The sequence below is a fragment of the Marmota monax genome, unplaced genomic scaffold (assembly GCF_021218885.2).
Source record: "Marmota monax isolate L192 unplaced genomic scaffold, Marmota_monax_Labrador192_F-V1.1 WCK01_AAM20220418_F8-fsc00077, whole genome shotgun sequence".
NCBI lineage: Eukaryota > Metazoa > Chordata > Mammalia > Rodentia > Sciuridae > Marmota > Marmota monax.
Genome location: NW_026694610.1, coordinates 1,768,701 through 1,787,483, shown reverse-complemented (window position 1 = coordinate 1,787,483; position 18,783 = coordinate 1,768,701). Strand labels below are relative to the sequence as shown.

The 18,783-nt window shown below is 35.1% G+C and overlaps 1 protein-coding gene across 19 annotated transcripts in view; it reads right to left on the bottom strand.

Annotated features, from left to right (window-relative positions):
• The window catches only part of Cplane1 (ciliogenesis and planar polarity effector complex subunit 1), a 136,127-nt gene that overhangs the window by 113,959 nt on the left and 3,385 nt on the right, over positions 1 to 18,783 (bottom strand). For 14 of the 19 annotated variants that reach the window (XR_009224697.1, XM_046422244.2, XM_058572059.1 and 11 more), the window contains 13 exons: positions 16,796 to 16,925; positions 15,075 to 15,207; positions 14,845 to 14,964; positions 14,290 to 14,522; positions 12,476 to 12,582; positions 10,246 to 10,402; positions 9,632 to 9,735; positions 8,335 to 8,517; positions 6,028 to 6,277; positions 5,710 to 5,862; positions 4,791 to 5,560; positions 4,012 to 4,220; positions 3,734 to 3,814 (listed from right to left, as the gene is read on the bottom strand). Coding sequence is in view for 18 of the 19 variants with exons in the window: in XM_046422244.2 (XP_046278200.1) it covers positions 3,734 to 3,814; positions 4,012 to 4,220; positions 4,791 to 5,560; positions 5,710 to 5,862; positions 6,028 to 6,277; positions 8,335 to 8,517; positions 9,632 to 9,735; positions 10,246 to 10,402; positions 12,476 to 12,582; positions 14,290 to 14,522; positions 14,845 to 14,964; positions 15,075 to 15,207; positions 16,796 to 16,876 (2,581 nt within the window). In the remaining variant the exon portion in view is untranslated. Of the gene's footprint in view, positions 1 to 3,733; positions 3,815 to 4,011; positions 4,221 to 4,790; positions 5,561 to 5,709; positions 5,863 to 6,027; positions 6,278 to 8,334; positions 8,518 to 9,631; positions 9,736 to 10,245; positions 10,403 to 12,470; positions 12,583 to 14,289; positions 14,523 to 14,844; positions 14,965 to 15,069; positions 15,210 to 16,795; positions 16,926 to 18,448; positions 18,535 to 18,783 lie in introns of those variants that run through there. The other 5 variants (XM_046422247.2, XM_058572060.1, XM_046422246.2 and 2 more) reach the window with 4 other exon arrangements.

Below are 18,783 nucleotides of genomic sequence, written 5' to 3'. Positions count from 1 at the left end.
GAATGCTCTTTATCTAGTGCTAGGCAAACAGCAGGATACAACTTGTGAAAATTCATCAAGCTGCACACTTGTAATGTATATACATTCAGTATCTGATTTTTGGTCTTTCTGGGTTTTGTTGTTTGTTTTTGTGGTACTGGGGATTGAATCCAGGGGAGCTCTACCACTGAGCTACATTTCCTGTCCTTTTTATTTTTTGAAACAGGGCATTGCTAAATTGCTGAGGCTGGCTTCAAATTTGTGATAACTCCTACCTCAGACTTCTGAGTAGCTGGGATAACATAGTTTCAGAAAAATAACTTTTCAGTTTCATACTTCAATACTTCAGTTTTAAACTTTAATAAAAGATTTTTTTTTAATAACAGGTAAGCAATACTTTGTCTTTTTTCAGTTTTACTTTCTTTCATTAAGCCCTAGAATGACTAAGATTTTTTCCAAAGAGAGATGCAAATTCTCATCATCTCAGAACTCAGATCCACAAATGACTTCTACATCAGGTACCCAGAGTATGGAATAGAAGGAAACATGTCACAATACCCACAAAGAGCCATTCATATAGCCAAGAGATAGTCAAAGAGACTTCGTAAAGGAGAAGAAACAATAAGAATAACCTAGAACATGGATGTGATGGCTAGAACTCCAACAGCCATTTATTCCATGTAATGGTCTTAAAATTGGAAATAATGCACCAAGGATAATAGAACAGAAAAACCAAAGGAGTCTGGGTTCTTTTTGTTTGTTTGTTTTGGGGAGGAAGGGTTACTGGGAATTAGACCCAGTGGTGCTTTACCACTGAGTTACATCCCTAAGCCTTTTTATTTTCTATTTTTGAGATAGGGTCTCACTAAGTTGATTAGGGCCTTGCTAAATTGCTGAGGCTAGCCTCAAACTTATGATCCTCCTGCCTCAACCTCCTGAGCCACTTGGATTACAGGTGTGTGCCAAAATGCCCGAAAAGGAACCTGTGTTCTTTTCTTCTTTACCAAAGATTGAACCTGGTGTACTTAACCACTGAGCCATATCCCCAACCCTTTTTTATATTTTATTTAGAGACAGGGTCTCGCTAAGTTGCTGAGGCTTTTTTTGAACTTGTGATCCTCCTGCCTCAGCCTCCTGAGCTGCTGAATTACAGATGTATGCCATAGAGCCCAGCGAGCCTGGGTTCTTAATGATACCCTGGGAACAGCAAATTAGCCCCATCTGCCAAATTCTGGCTTACTTTCATAAGAAAGTAGCCAGGCATGGTGACACCCACTTTAGTCCCAATTACTGAGGAGACTGAGGCAGAAGTATCACTTGAGCCTGGAAGTTCAAGGCTAACATAATGAAACTGTTTCAAAAAAAAAAAAAAAGAAAAGAAAAAGAATTTTCTTATGAAGCCTCTGCCACTTTCTATATTACTAGTAGCCTATATTCCTAGTGGTTAAAAGTTATAAATAAAATATTCACAATAGAACTCATAATGTATGATATGTCAAGGTCATTGTACTGTCATGTATATAACCAATTAAAACAAATAAAAAATTTAAAACGAAAGAACTCATAATGAAAACTTTTTTTCATCCAGAACTGCCCATCTCTCTGAATGCTACCCTCCTTCATTCAACGGGATAATTCCCAATTCTGAGAACTAAATGAAATTTTTTCAAATGTACTGAATCACAAGTCCAGCTGATCAAACTTATTAAATATTTGTCAACTGTGACTTCCATTTCATTACCTTTGACATTGTTTTGGTTCATCTCACTAATTTCCCTGCTTCTAGGTAAAACCTACAATGTTACACCACAGTCCTACAACTGACCCTTCACAAGCTATCAAAGTGGCTTTTCTAAATGGCTTATACACATATCCTTTGATTTACCATAAGGTCACATCATGATTTTCCTTCAAATTGCCCACATTTAACTTCCCATAAAACTATCCTCAGAAATATTCTGAGTCAAAAATGCACTTACAAGGGTTGGTGTGGCTCAGTGGTAGGGCATTTATCCAGCATGCATAAGGCCCTGGGTTCAACCCTGAGTACCACAAATAAATACATAAATAAAATAATGCACTTATACATCCAACCCATGGAACACCACAGCTTAGCAACACAGTACACCACAGAGCATCAGTTGTTTACCCCTGTGATCACATAGCTGACTGAGAGCTGTGACTCACTGCCACTGCCCAGCATAAGGAAGAGTGTATCTTATATATCATGTACTGCCAGCCCAGAAAATATCAAAATGCAAAATCTGAAGTAAGGTTTCTACTGAAGGTATATTACTTCAAGCTCATTGTAAAGTTGAAAAATCTTGTTTTAGTAGAACTTATCTATTCATTTGAACAGGTCCCTTTCCTACACACACAACACACAAAAAAGTCTTAACCATTCCGACTCCATGAAAGACCTTTCTCCACCATCAGTTCTCCATCTACCTCTCACCGTGTTATCACCAACATCACCTATGTGTCATATAATCTAGTCCTACTAAACTACTTGTGGTTTGTCTAACTGTCTTGGTTCCTAAGGTCTTTTTTTTTTTTTTAGACTGCTATTTCCTCTGTTAAACCATCTCCACTGCCTTAACTGGCCAATTTATATTCAATTTTAAATATCAATCCCCCCAGTTTTTCTCCAGACTGTTTATGCCCCAAACCCAGATGGTGTGAAATGGTCTTCTGTGCTCCTGGGACCTACCACACAACATAAAGAGAGAAGTTAAATGTGGGCAATTTGAGGGCAAATTTGTTTTTTATTTCAGTTATCCCTAGTCCCTTGTATAGTACTAGGCAGACAGCAGGCACAAATACATACTAATTAAGTGATGGATGAATAAATGAGTCATACAAAGCCACAAGAGCCAGAAAATAAATGTAATAATTGGCCCAGCTGGTATTGGTGGTATACACCTATAATCCCAGTGACTGGGGGAAGCTGAGGCAGGAGGATTGCAAGTTCATGGCCAACCTAAGCAATTTAGCAAGGTCCTAAGCAACTTAATAAGATCCTGTTTCAAAAAATAATAATAACAATGGCAGGGGGTGTGGCTCAATGGTTAAGTGCCCAGGGTTCAATCCCCAGTTCCCCCCCAAAAAAAGGTAATAATCGGCCCAATCTGACCATGTACTAGTTGCAATCAGGGCTAGCTCCAGGCTTACCAGCTGAGAACTTCTGCTATCTCAGCCACACCCTGAGCCCCATATCATAAAAGATGTTACCAGTTTCTAGAGTTGCTATATGTTTATCAAAAACTCCATGTAAATCATATTTAACCCAAAAATATATTTAACCAACAGGACATTCTTATATCAGTTAAGGACAAGGAGGCTCAGTTCCAGGTTTCTCCAAGAAGGTGGTAAAATATTTGGTCTACAGTTTCCCATTTGGATATGTGTACTACCTCTACACAACAACAAAAAATAAACATTATTTTATTCAGGATCTAAATCTCATCGGTCTCCATTAACAATCAACCACAGGTTTCAGCTCTAGCAACAACCAAAAACAGGACAAGAGACTTCCCGGAGGTCACTGAAAAGATTCCTAGTGACACAAATTTCAAGACTAAAAATAATTTTAAATAAATATTTCTGATAGTCAAGTTGACAAAACAGATGTTCTACCTGGGTATTAGGATACTGTGAGCACTTTGAATGCTGGAATTATTTCAGAGCTCTGCAGCAAATTAAAACATATTCTCACCAATATTATGGCATGTATCATTTTTTAATACCCCCCTACCTGTCTCTTGGGTTTCTTCTAGAGCTTTCTTCCACAGTTGAATAGACTTTTCATATGATCCTAACAGAAAACATTCTTCACCTAAGAAGTTTTTAACCAATAATTAGTCATAGTTAATTACATTAATCTATAAAAATTTATTGTTCAAAAATTCAATAAATACATCTCAGCCAGAAAATATTTTGAACAACAAATAAATTGCAGCCAATTAAAAAACCAAAGCCCAGTTAATTATTTCACTTATTTACAGAGCTAGATATTCTTTAAAAGACACTGACCATGGATTGATGTAAGTTCTAAGGCCTGGTTCAAGTGATCTCCAGCAGTCTGTAAATTAGCCTGTATATGACATAACAAGGATTTGACAGTAGATGCTTCATTTGCTATATTTTCAATTAACTGTCTGTCACCTTCAGGAATTCTTCGACTTAACTGTGCTTGATACCATAAAGTTTTTTTGTACAATATTCTCCAGAGGGCAATCAATCTGCACATAAAATTAGGTAATCATCAAAACCAAGTTTCAAACTAGTAATGAGTTTAGCTCCCTCATATCTTATTTTTCTACCTGTATTCTTCTCTGCTATAATAACATATATTGATCTGACTTAAATACATTATGACTAAAAATGCATAATACATATGAAAAAAAATCTTCACAAAGTTTTATGTGTCTTTGGTCACTTTTTTAATAGAACTTAACTAAGTCCAAAAAAAACACAGGAGTGTGCTATATGACATTTGGCATAAATCCTAAAATATTTTTTGATAGGCAAATAAAATTATATATATTTATCAGGTATAACAAGATGTTTTTATGTACATAATAAATTTTGTGTGTGTGTGTGTGGTGCTGGGATTGAACCCAGGGCCTTGTGCATGTGAGGCAAGCACTCTACCAACTGAGCTATATCCTAAGCCCTAAAACTATTTTGGAATTAATACTAATAGTTTCACAATCTTATATGAGAAACCACTGAGCAGTATACTTTAAAATAATAAATTTTACAGTTTGGAAAATCTAATGGTATTTTAATAATAAAGTAGATAATTATACCTGTGACTCGGCTGTTGAACAAGATTTGTTACTTGAGGATGAATCTTGAAAGATGACTTCCAAGACCAGTTTTCCTGAGAACTACTGTCTTGAAACATTTGAAAAATAGATACCACCAATGAGTCTTGATCTGCTGTTCTACTTCCATCAGCTGATGCTGAAATAACTTCAGGCTGAAGTTGATATATGCCATTTAAATTGTCAGCTACCATTCTGAGTAAATAAAAGCAGGCAAAAAGTTTCTCTGAGAGTAAGTGACCCTTTTGTTGCTGAGTCAGCAAAAGCTTTATAGTATTTGAGGTCAGTTTTATCAAATGTCTCACGTCTTGCCTATATCTCATATCCCAATACTGGGTGGATAAACACTGATGAAAAAGTTGGAAGATACAAAGTACCCATGAATTATGTTTTGGGATCTTGCTTAAAAAAATACTAAGTTTTGGGAAAGGACACTTTACAAACTGAAGAATGTAGAAAAAATGGGTGATACAAACTACTGTATAATTTAACATTAAACTTTTTTCTATCACATTTTTTGAAATTCCTACAGTCCATGCTGCAAGAAGATTTTTCTGAATAGAATGCAGTTCTGTAATGGTTTTGTCTGTCTCCTTAATATCATGCTTTGCATGTATTGTATCAAACATAGATGCAAATTCCAATCTTCCCTCCTTGGCATTGATAAACAGAGGATCACTTTTTTGGCTCCATAAAGGAAATAAGGTGTTTGGAAAGTATTTGCCTTCATTAGTTTCTTCTGCTTCAAAGTCCTAAACATAAAGGAAAAGATTACACTTAATACCATTTAAACCTTCATAAGTAGAATCACTGTGATATTCTCAAATTTCTCTTCCCTGTAACAAATGAAAAACAAAATGTGTTTCCTGGAATATGGTCAGGATGTAATTGTTCAAAGTACCTGAAAATCTTTTTTTTCATTTAACTTTATTGTTTCTTCTGTTTGCAAAAACTTGGGGACAGTAGAATCAGCTGAACTTTCATTTCCTTGCTGTTTTAACAGGCTAGACCTTAGGGAATCCAGTGATTGCAAGTTCAGTCCTTTGCCTTTTGGCTATAGATGAAAAGAGAAAAGATTTCCAAGAACAAAATTTATATTTATTCTATTATAAGCAATTAAAAATTCTCTGGTTGACTGTACACAAAGAGCATTACTGTTAGTATAGTTTCGACTTCGAAAAGAAGGCAACATTACCAATGATACCAAAAAGCACTATACCTTAGACAACATCACATTTTGGTATGTTTTCTCAAGCCTCTGGGTTGAATCAAGTAGAAGTGATCTCATGAGCACTGAAGGAGACAGGTTATCAAGAAATCGAAGAGTTGTGATCATGTATCCATCAGAAATAATGAAGTAGGGTAACCGTGAATGTGCTTTTATAGAAAACCTCTGTCTCATAGGGTCACTATCAGAAGCTGATGAATCTACAGAATTATTTGAATCTTGAAATGTAAAGTGCTGTGGTCTAGCAAACAAACATTAGAATTCAAGAATCAGTAAGAGAAGATCTTTTAAAACAACTATATTATTCCAAAGAAAAAGCAAAATAACAAAAATTACATAATGATAAGAAAGCAAGTAGATGAAAAACACATTAAAGTATTAAATGTATACACATCTGTGAAGAAAATATAACATAGTGATTAAACACTATTAAAAGTTTTTAATTTTTTCCCTGGAATTGTGCCATTTACTGTTTTGTTTTTAACAAAATACAATTTATTTCAGAAAAGAATGAAGGTAGCTTATTTTTTTTTTTTTTAAAGAGAGAATGAGAGAGGAGAGAGAGAGAGAGAGAGAAAGAGAATTTTAATATTTATTTATTTTTTTTTAGTTCTCGGCGGACACAACATCTTTGTTTGTATGTGGTGCTGAGGATCGAACCCGGGCCGCACGCATGCCAGGCGAGAGCGCTACCGCTTGAGCCACATCCCCAGCCCCGGTAGCTTATTTTTATTACTAAAGAAAGTTAAATAGTTAACATTCTTTTATAATATATTTAAATATACTTTTAGGGATATAATTAACAGTTCTTAGTATACTTGTTATTAAAGAGGGGTAAGAAAAAGAAACTCAGATGAATGTTTAGAAAGGATAATGATGAGTAAAATTTTATCATCTTTAAATTTGAGTGAATTTCCACTTAAATATACATATATATTGATTTAATGGTATTCCTGGTTCTAATTATTTAATATCAATGCTTATTAAGTTTGAGACTTTATAAAGGAAGTGGGCCGGAGTTGTGGCTCAGTGGTAGAGTGCTTGCCCAGCACGCGTAAGGCACTGAGTTTGATTCCCAGCACCACATAAAAATAAACAAATAAACTGATAAGAACATAAAAATAAAATAAAATGTTGTGTCTACCAAAAACTGAAAAATAAATATTAAAAAAATTTAAAAATTAAAAAATAAAATAAACAAATAAAATGAAGGTATTGTGTCCATCTACAACTATATATATATATATATATATATATATATATATATATATATATATATATATATATATGTAAAGGGAGATAAATTTATGGTACTTTTTGTCTTGTTAGAAAATTAATCAGATTTCTTAACCAGCTTTTTTATTAGCCAAATGGCCAACAATAGGGTACTGGTTAACTGTAGTATGCACACACCACAGAAATCTACAGAACCATTAGAAATAATATCTAAAATGGAAAAATATGTAAGAGATGCTATCAAACAGCAAAGTAGTAAAGAGCATATATCATATAGTTTATCTTGTGTTAAAAAAGAAATTAACATTGTTATTATTATAAATGCTACATATATTTTTTTTTAAATTTGGATGACAACATACTAAAATGTTAATTGTTCCTCAAGGAATAGAATTATAGGAGTGTATCATTTTATACACTTTTCTAATTTCAAAATAATGAATACCTATATACTTTAAATGAGAACCTCACTTATTGATTTATAATTATGTAACTATATCATCTTACTGCACTTCCTCATCTTCATTTCACAAGGGAAAAAAATGAGATTTAAAGAACAACTGAACAATACAATGAAGTAGAAAACCAACATCTGAATCTTGATCTATCTGGCTCCAAAGCCAAACTGCTACCTCATCTCACAATTAAAATTTAAAGACATGGCTAAATTCTAAAGTCTTTTATCCATTACCAACAATTTCTACCCTTTGGGTAGAAGTGCAATCCATGTATAGTTAATTTTGAGTTATTAACTTATCTATGTGCTATTCTTTCACAACAATAAAAGTCATATCAGACTTTTATTATCTTTTATATAAAAAACAGACTTTAGTGCTATTACATATTTAAATAAATACTCACATAGTCACAATGTCAAATTTTCACCACGATTAAGCCACAAAAAGAAATAGAAGAAAACTATAAATAAGAAACAGATATTGAGATGACAAACTCAAGGAAAGAAAAAGACAAACTGAAGATGAAATTATTTTTGAAAATACACAGTAAAAGTAATACCAAAAGAGAAAAACTTCTGAAAATAAAACAACTCAAATGTCTCACCTATATGTTATTAGTGGATGAAGAGGAATAAATTCTGCTGGCCCAAATTCAATAGAGCAACCAAATGTAATTAATGTTAGCAATTCACCTTGGCAGGTCAATAACAGCAGGGAACCACGTTTTAACACACAAGCCAGGAAAAGACTATCATGCGTCCAGCTGACATCACCTACCCAATAGGACCTAGAAAGAGCATGGCACATCATGTTTAGATAGGACTTTCTACAATGTATTCAACAGTTTATAATGGGCTGTATCACATAGGAGTGAGATATTTCAAAACATGAGGGTTAAGAAATTGATAGAAAGCAACTGTCACAGCTACTTCATGAATTTTACTTCCTAGAAAAAAGAGCTTGCTCATAGACATCTACTGCAACACTATCCTAACTAGAAATTTATTAAGATTCATAAGCAATTTAAAAATGGAAATACTCCCTGGAGTGAGATGTTTAGTCACATTTTAATTAGAATGAATTTTCTAATGGAGTCTACAACCAAGATCCTTGGACAGATTTCAAGGCTGTGCCTGTCCTGCAGCTTGCTAGAATGCTCAACAGCAGAACCTGTCTCCTCCCAAAGGTGTCACCATCACCACTCTTTTAACTACCTGATAATGTAAATGTTTCACAAGAACAAAAAGCAGCTCTACCTCATGAAAATGATGGACAACTAACTCAAACCGACCACTGACCTGAGATTAGTGATACTTCTGGGAAGGAACTGTTGGAGAAGGAAAGAAAATGAAGGAGGAGGATAGGGTGACCAGAAAATTCAGAAATAGCACAGAAAAGTGTTAAGAAAAGAAAGTCAGGAGCTCTAGGAGAAAATCTTCATACTCTATAATCCTGCATATGTCCTATTGGTAGCTCATGTGACATCCAAAGTAGCCAACAATGTTGCGGCAACACAGGATGCAACCAGTCAGGAGGTAATAAATACGTTAGCATGCCTCAGAGAATAATGATCTACTCAGCCCATGCTTCTTCATTTCAGCCCCTCCAATTACACCCAATACTTCTCTACCTATGTATGATCCCATTCCTTCTAGGACGACATAGAAAACAATGAAAAAGAAAAGATACATTCATGAATCTCCTACTCCCACCAGATCCTTCTGAAAAATTATTAAGGCTTTCCTTATATAAAGCAACTTTAAGAATTTATCAAGCACAAATGCTTAAAGAAGTTGTAACCCCTGTCTAAATGATACCTATGGAATTATTAGTGTTCAACTTCTTAAGCTGTTGGAAAAAAAAATGAAAGTACTACTGAGAAAAATAATCAGAATCTGTACCTGACAAGTGTAGCTGGAACCACAGGATTCTTATTACTACATCCTTTAAGGCTACCACAGAGAGTAACAAAATTCACTGTGTTTATAAATAATACCTGAGTTGCCTAGAAGGAAAACAATACCACAAAAACATTATAATTATTTTACTGTAATCATTATTTACAACTCTGGAGACAAAGATCTTTCATTATTATAAACCATCTAGGAAGTCTTTCCAATTGATAAGTCAGTACTGACCCCCTACAATTCCTTGCTCTTTTCTATTCCACCTTAAGAACATCACAGTTACTGTTCTACTCTTCTTTCTTCCTTTTCCCTAACCCTCTTTTCACTTCTAAAGAAAAACTTCTGAAAATTATGGCAGCTAACTTAAATAACCGTACCAATTCACATGGAAAGCTGCATTAGAAAACATCAATTTAGGACTTGGGGTGTAACTCAGTGGAAGTGTGCTTCCTTAGCACGTGTGTGGCACTGTATTCAATTCTGGGGGAGCAGAGGAAGGGATAACACCAATTTAAAGAACATTAAGTAATAGAAAAAAAAAACTGTCATGAAGGAAAATAAGTCTCAAAGCTGGAGAGTATCTTCCAACACAGATTAGATTTACTGACCTTTGGGTCTGTCTGATTAAGAGTTACTGCTAGGGTGAGGCCATCTCTTGAAAATGCAGAAATTAGTGCTCCTCTTGACTTTATGGATTCACATGTGGGAATCAGACTACTCAGAAGACAATCCTGTTGTGCCCAATGAACATGGTAGGGCAATGACCTAAGAAAGTAATAAATAATTGAACACAGGAAGCATAGCAACACTTTAGAGGTGTTGTTTGTTTTTGAGACGGATTCTCACTATACTGCCCAAGATGGGCTTAAATCCCTAAGTTCAAGAGACCCCCCTAAACCAGAATCCCGAGTAGCTTGGACTAAAGACTTGTGCCACATACCCAACTTGTGTAGTAACTGTAAAACTGATATACATAGTTCATTACAAAAAATTATAGGGTTGGGTTGGGGCTCAGTAGTAGAGCACTTGCCTAGCACATGCGAGGTGCTGGGTTCGATCTGCAGCACCACATAAAAATAAATAAATATGGGGCTGGGGATGTGGCTGGGGCTGGGGATGTGGCTCAAATGGTAGCGGGCTTGCCTGGCATGCATGAGGCACTGGGTTCGATTCTCAGCACCACATAAAAATGAAATAAAGATGTTGTGTTCACCTAAAAAAATAAATACTTTTTAAAAATAAATAAATAAATAAATAAAATAAAGGTATTGTGTCCAACTATGAATTAAAAAAAAGTATAGAGTCCACTTAAATCCCTAAAAGTGCGCAATTAGGCCTCTTAGAGATGGAGAAGAAAGGGACAGAAAAAGGAAGAGGAGGGAGGAGGAGGGAGAAAGAGGAGGGCAGAGGAGAAGGAGAAAGATAAGTTATTTTATCCAGGGCACAAAAGATTAGCTATCGATAGTCAATTAAACATGTTCAATATCAGAGTTTGTTAATAGAGCCAGGTTTCACAGTCAATCCTAAATACATCTACTTCAATTAAATGTTTAGATAATCACATTTTTACATTAGAAGCAAATGTTTTCACAAGGATTAAAGAAGTTAAAAAGGAATTTTTTTGGATACTGTTAATGTTGTACATTTCATCTGAATAATAATTACATAGATGTATATATTTGTCAAAGTCTATATAGTTGTACACTTAAGATTTATTGATTGGGGCTGGAATTGTGACTCAGTGACTGAGCGCTTGCCTCGTACATGTGAGGCCCTGGGTTCCATCCTCAGCATCATATAAAAAATAAATAAAAATTTAAAAATACCCCCATTTGCTATTAAAAAAAATTATTGATTGAAAAAAAGGTTTTTCACTTCATGTAAAGTATCTTAATAAAATTTTAATAAAGTACTATTGGCATAAAAATTTTTAACATTTTATTAAATCCTAGACCTTATGAGCTTCTAAAGTATTTTTATATTTTATTGAACTTTTTAGAATAAAACTATTTTAATTAAAAAGCACTTGATGGGGGCTGGGATTGTGACTCCATGGTAGAGCATTTGCCTAACATGTGTGAGTCACTGGGTTCGATTACAGCACCACATACAAATAAATAAATAAAATTAAAAATTTCATAAACAACTAATAAAAATATTTAAAAAAAAAAGCACTTGAGCCAGGTGTGGTGGCATATGACTGTAATCTTAGTAGCTCTGGAGGATGAGGCAGGAAGATCATGAGTTCAATGCCAGTTTCAGCAACTCAGTGAGCCCCCGTCTCAAAATAAAAAAGACTGGGATGTAGTTCAATGATTAAGCACACCTGGCTTCAATCCCTAGTTCCCCCCCCCAAAAAAAAAGCACTTGAGCATTTAAAATGCACAACAGTATATGTGACTTTCCATAATATATTTGTTCTTGTAGCTTTAAGACAAGGACAACCACAGCATGCCTTGTCTTTTACATGTTCTCACTTTCAAAAAGATAAACAGAACAAAAAATAAGAAAAACTTTAAAACATTTAGAAATGAAAGGTGGGAAAAAGGATTTGTGAAGCCTCAGAAACTGAAATTCACACTAACATTTACAAATCTTAATTGCATACAACCAAAAGATAATAATATTTTAAGGGCTGGGGATGTGGCTCAAGCGGCAGCGTGCTCGCCTGGCATGCATGCGGCATGGGTTCGATCCTCAGCACCACATACAACCAAAGATGTTGTGTCCACCAATAACTAAAAAAATAAATATTAAAATTCTAAAAAATAATAATAATAATAATAATAATATTTTAAAAGGGACAGAAAATAAGAAAGAAGCAAACATTTACCTCACCTTAAAGGGGTAAATACATTCTCATGCCACCGAATTGCTAGAAACGTTAACTTCAGGCATTCCCCAGAATAAAATGTAAATGAACACAGGCAGCAGTCACCAAATAACTGTAGATAAATTTAATATATTTTAGTATAAAATTAATATGAAAATAAATCATGTACAAAAAACATATTTCTCATCATAAATAAATAAATGAAAACTATTGGGACCCTGGTTATATTCTTTTTTTGTACCAGGGATTGAACCCAGGGGCACTTTATCACTGAGGTACATCATAGCACTTTTTTAGTTTTATTGAGACAGGATCTTGCTAAATTGTTTTGATCCTCACTAGTCACTGAGGCTGGCCTTAAATTTATAATCCTCCTGCCTCAGCCTCCCAAGTCCTTGGGATTACAGGTATGTACTACCACACCTGGCACTATATTTTTATTCTTAACATTCAATTAAAAACTAAGTAATTTTTTGTTTGTTTGTTTGTTTTGGAGTCAGAGGCAGATCCCAAATGGGAAATCAGGTGGGGACTAGGGGTGGAGGAGAGGTTTGCCGTTGGGGATTGAATCCAGGGTCTTACACATGCTAAGCATGTGCTCTACTACCGAGCAACAGTCCAGTCCAGTCCCTCAGGCTGCAGTTGATCTTCTCAAGAACTTCAATAAAGGGTAACAAAAAACTCTAGAGAAGAGGAAATAGTTCTGGTTTTTCTGTAGTACATGAGGATAATTACTGATTAAAATAACCTATGATAAACTTCAAAATGAGAGTATAAAACTCACAACACATAAAAAAATATTTATTTTGGGGGCAGTGGTTATAGCTCAGGGGTAGAGCACTTGCCTAGTATATGTGAGGCATTGGGTTCAATTCTTATCCTCACATATAAACACATAAATAAACTAAAGGTCCATCAACAAATTTAAAAAAATTTCTTTTAATTTAATTTTTTAGTTATAGATGGACACAATATCTTTATTTTGTTTGTTTATTTTTATATGGTGCTGAGGATCAAAACCAATGCCTCACATGTTCAGGGCAAGTGCTCTGTCACTGAGCCACACCCCCAGCCCTCCCAAAAAAACAAAAAATATTTATTTTTGAACACATAAATACTTATTAAGTTTATTTATTGCGTAATATATACATGTATCAAATTACCATAATTTACCCCCATAAAATGCACAAATAGTATGTATCATTTTTTTTCCAATTTTAAAAATTAAACACTGCCATTTATTGTGACTATAAGTCGAAAGTTTTTCTTTTGGGGGGGGCGGGGGCAGTGCTGGGGATTGAACTCAGGGTCTTATACATGTTCTATAAGTAGTCAATTCTTAAATGGCTATTTTTCTCTTTTTTACTACTTTTAAATTATTTATATTACAGTATCACCCCAGTTAGCAGTGGCAATAAAACTTCAAAATGCAATTTCCTAATAACAGATTAGATGAGATGTTAAGCCACACATGCAGAGTACCACACAGCTATATTAAATGTTCTATTTTTAGTTAATAAATCTGTTGTTTCCTGAGTATTAAAAGGTTTATTTAATACCACCAATTCTAGCTTGACAAATTACAAAACAAGTTGTATTTTAAATTAGGGGGGAAAAGTTCTCATTTCTAATAAACACTTGTTTAAATGTGATTCAAGAAGTATATCTTATCCATAAAATAATTTCACAACATCTATGATAATTGATTAGAGACGGACAACTATATCATCACGCCCTCCACTAAATAGCTTCTCAGACAGGGTCTGTTCCTAGAGCCTAAGATCTCAACTCCTGCCACATCGTCTGCTTTGGATTTTACCTCATTTTCTACAAAAACAGCATTCACTACAGCTTCTTTATCATCAGTAGAAGGCAAAAGAACTGCTTCTTCAGGTATGATCTGGGACCACTGACCCACCAATATGAGGCTTTTTGAAGATACAATATTCTTTAATTCCAAATATTCCCAAAGAAATACACATCCAGAAGGTGCTATAAGCAGAACTCTTTTTGCATTTCCAGAAACATACAAGTGTAGTCTTGAAGAGCTTCCTAATTAACAAATAAAACAAAACAAATCACCCAATTAAACCTCTAAGTCTAAATTCTCCCAGACTTATTATATGGCATTAGGAACCCACTTATTGCAGAATGTTAGGCATGCAGACTTTTCTTCAAGTTTTATCTAGGTATTATAGATAAACATAGGTATCACAGAAAAACATTACCAAAAAATTTAAAAACATATATACAGAAACATATATATGCGCAAATGCACACAGAGATACATTTTCAAAATAATAGAAAAATGTTTCATCCTCTTTTCCTTTTATTTCTCCCAGTTAAACCAATTTAACAAATAAAAAGTCCCCACCTACAGATGCTTTTATCATTTCCTTAGGCTGTTCAGTTACTTGTAGAGTTTTCAAACAATCTTGATCTTTGTTCCAAAGGAAAAGCTCCCCAGTGGTGAGTACCCCAGCCAACCAGGCATCTGCATTCAAAAGAAATGCAATTCTTAACCTAATGTTTCTCTTAATATTGCTCTAAGTTTTTAAAAAACACAGTAAGTTTAGCCTTTTAAAAATATCTGTATTACTTAACCATTACTGGATGTTGTCAGTACAAAAACATTCTTCAACAAAGTCTGCAGACTAGGAATCTTCTTTGTTCTTCCTGACAGCAAATTAATCTCATTTATGAATTTACCATCCAAAAGAAAAACAGCTTCATTTTCCTAAGAGAAAAAACATGTGAAGGACTAGGTGATTCCAAAAATTAATTCAACTTCTTGTCTAATGTCTAAATAAATTATGCCAGGGGGAAAACAAAATAACACTTAGGAAAGATTGTAGTTTGCATCACAAATCATAAAATAAACACTAAGGTTGCTATTCTATAGTAATTTAAAGATTTTTTTATTCCATTTTAAAACTCTTATGGGCTGGGGGTGTGGCTCAATGGTAGAGCTCTTCCCTAGCATGCATGAGGCCCTGGGTTCCATCCCCAACACTACAAAAAAATAAGTAAGGTGGCCTAACAGCCACACTGAAATTTCTTTGAAATTTAACATTATAGGCGTATCTTCCAATTCTGCTAGCCAAAACTGTTTCCCACTGCTTAATCTCTTATCAGTTTTAAAAGTAATATTGGTAAGTTTTTATATGATTTACTAGATTAATATGGATATGGTTTCAAAAATTCATAAACCCTTGACACAGATCATCTGTTGATTAGAATAAGTGAGCTGTTTATTTATTTACTTATTTTACTTTTTGATACAGAAGACTGATCCCAGGGACACTTTACCATTGAGCTACATCCCCAGACCTTTTTATTTTTTGACACTGAGTCTTGTTAACTTGCAGAAGTTGGTCTTGAACTTGTGATCCTCCTGCATCCGTCTCCCAAGTCAATGGGATCACAGGTGTGCACCACCATGCCCAGCAAAAGTAGGCTGTTTTGAATGAACCTTGGTTTTGTACATCCTGGAGCAGGGGTTTTCAAGGCATTTGTGAGTCAGCAGCAGCAAGCAGCTCCTGAGAATCTGTCAGAAATGCAAACTACACAACCCTCCAAAAGATGTACAGTTGGAAACTTGGTGGTGTTTTTTTTTTTTTTAATTTTAATTTGTTATATATGATAACAGAATGCATTACAATTCACATTACACATATAGAGCACAATTTTTCATATCTCTGGTTCACACCACAATCTGTTTTAATAACCTGTCCAGATGATTCTGATGTGTCATAAAGATTGAAAATGCCTGATAATTAGTGATAAAATTTCTCCCAGGAAACTTGACATTTTATTTATTTCATTAATCACTATTTATTATATATAAAACACACACACACACACACACACACACACCACTTTCCCTAAGGTAAAGAACCTACGTTAGATTTTATGAATGGTGTTCCTGGATTATTGACACATGTGGCTCATCTCTTCTGTCTTAGCTCTGATGAGCCAGAGTCATGAAAATCACAGTAGTTAGAAACACTCCAATATTCAACTAAAGGAGTTTCAGGAGACTAAACATTTCCTTTTGATATATACCATCTTACCCTACTTAAACATAACAAAGAAAAGATTTTTCTGAAAGTAAAAATTTTCTTCTAGACAGACCACCTAACTTTCTGAAGCTAACTTGCTTGTAACAAAAACAAAACACAAGCAAAACCTGTTCAGGGGGCAAGAAATTCTCTAAAATTGCTGCTTGATTTCTTTGAGCTTCTAGGACATCCTATATCTTACAGAAAAAACACACACACTTAACATATATAAAACTGGTATTGTATGAACAAGGAAAAACTCACCTGTCCCAACCAGGAAATTCTAGGCCACGGTTTTTTCTGCTTGATACTTGTTGATGTCAAAACTTCTAATCTTATCTCCATGCTTGTTGAGATATCAATGGCTAATTAAGTAAAAACCATCCATAAGATGCTGAAAATAATAGTAATAATAGTTTATTAAGGGCTGGGGATGTGGCTCAAGCGGTAGCACGCTCGCCTGGCATGCGTGCGGCCCGGGTCCGATCCTCAGCACCACATAGAAACAAAGATGTTGTGTCTGCCGAAAACTAAAAAATAAATATTAAAAATTCTCTCTCTCTCTCTCTCTCTCTCTGTTCCTCTCTCTTTAAAAAAAATAGTTTATTAAGCATCTAAATTTAGAATTTTCATAAAGTTTTGATAATTACTTTTTCAATAGCTCAAGTAAGTTAACTCTTTTTTAAAAAAATATATATATATTTCTTAGTTGTCAATGGACCTTTATTCTATTTACTTATATGCGGTGCTGAGAATCAAACACAGTAGCCTCACACATGCTAGGCAAGTGCTCTACCACTGAGCCATAATCCCAGCCCTGTAAGTTAACACTTTAAGGTAAGAGACTGAGGAATCATTTAATATCTCATATCTTAAATAGCCAGGCAAAATGTATTTGGCCTCTTAATAAGTTATTTTTCATACAATAAAGATAAATATGAACTGGGAAGCATTCTGATGACAAAGTTTCTATCTATGTCATTTCCTTTGCTCACTGTGGCAGACTGCAGTTGGCAAAGATGGCTACAATAAAATCTATTTTGGGGGGGGGGGGGGGTACCTGTGATTGAACTCAGGAGTATTCAACCACTGAGCCACATCCCCAGCCCTATTTTGTGTTTTACTTAGAGACAGGGTCTCACTGAGTTGCTTACGTCTCATCATTGCTGAGGCTGGCTCTGAACTCACGATCCTCCTCCTGCCTCAGCTTCCTGAGCAACTGGAATTATAGGTGTGCGCCACCGTGCCGAGCCCAAAATCTTGCATCTCAAATGCTTATACAGTGACTTTGATGCTTTTCCCACTGAGTGCTGTGGTCTTTGCCTCCTCCTCTGATGTAGGGCCAGATTTTGTGATTATATGACTAAGAGAGTACAATGGAAGTGATGCTCTGCATTTTCTAAGGCTAAATCATAAAAGATAATACACCTTCTACCTTGCTCCTAGGAATAATTACCCATGAAGCACCAATCACTACATAAGCCATCTAATGCCCAGAGCCCACCAAGCTGTGGGAAAGCCCCAACTAGCTCAAAGGAAAACAAAGTCCTGAGATGGCATGAAGTGAGAGATGCCTGACAAGCCCCACACTGAGTGGGGTGGGATGGCTATGGCAGAGGCCAAGAATAGTCCATTAGAGCCAAGCAGAGTGAAGAGGATACTCAGGTGAAGGCCCTAATATGCATGAGGCATGAGAGTACAGGCAGAGTGGGAGAGCATAATCTTGGGAGAATGGCCATTAGGAGAATCTTGGAAGGATGATCACACAGTTGGACAGCCCTGCACAGTAAGCTAGAGCCCAAGTAGAAAGAGGACACAGAAATCATTGTGAAAGGGAGTTTCACTGACCCAACTGAGAATAACTGAGCATCAAAATGAATTTTAAGCTGGTGCAGTATCACTTGCCTATAGTCTCACCTATTTGAGAGGCTTAGGCAGCATGATCACTTGAGCCCAGGAGTCTGACACCAGTCTGAGCAACAAAGCAAGACCCCATCTCTAAAAACAAACAAAATATTATACTAATGTATTAAAATAGGAAACTGAATCCACAAAAATGAATAAATATGACATTTGATGGAAAACAAGATATTTGCATAGGAGCAAGGCAGACTCCATTTAATCCAATGATCAAAATGAATGCTATTAGAAATGGGACAAATGGAAATCATGTGCCAACTTATAGGTGAAATGAGAAGACCTCTGGACATATGTTATAAAAATGTATAACCTGAATCCAATCAAAAGGAAAC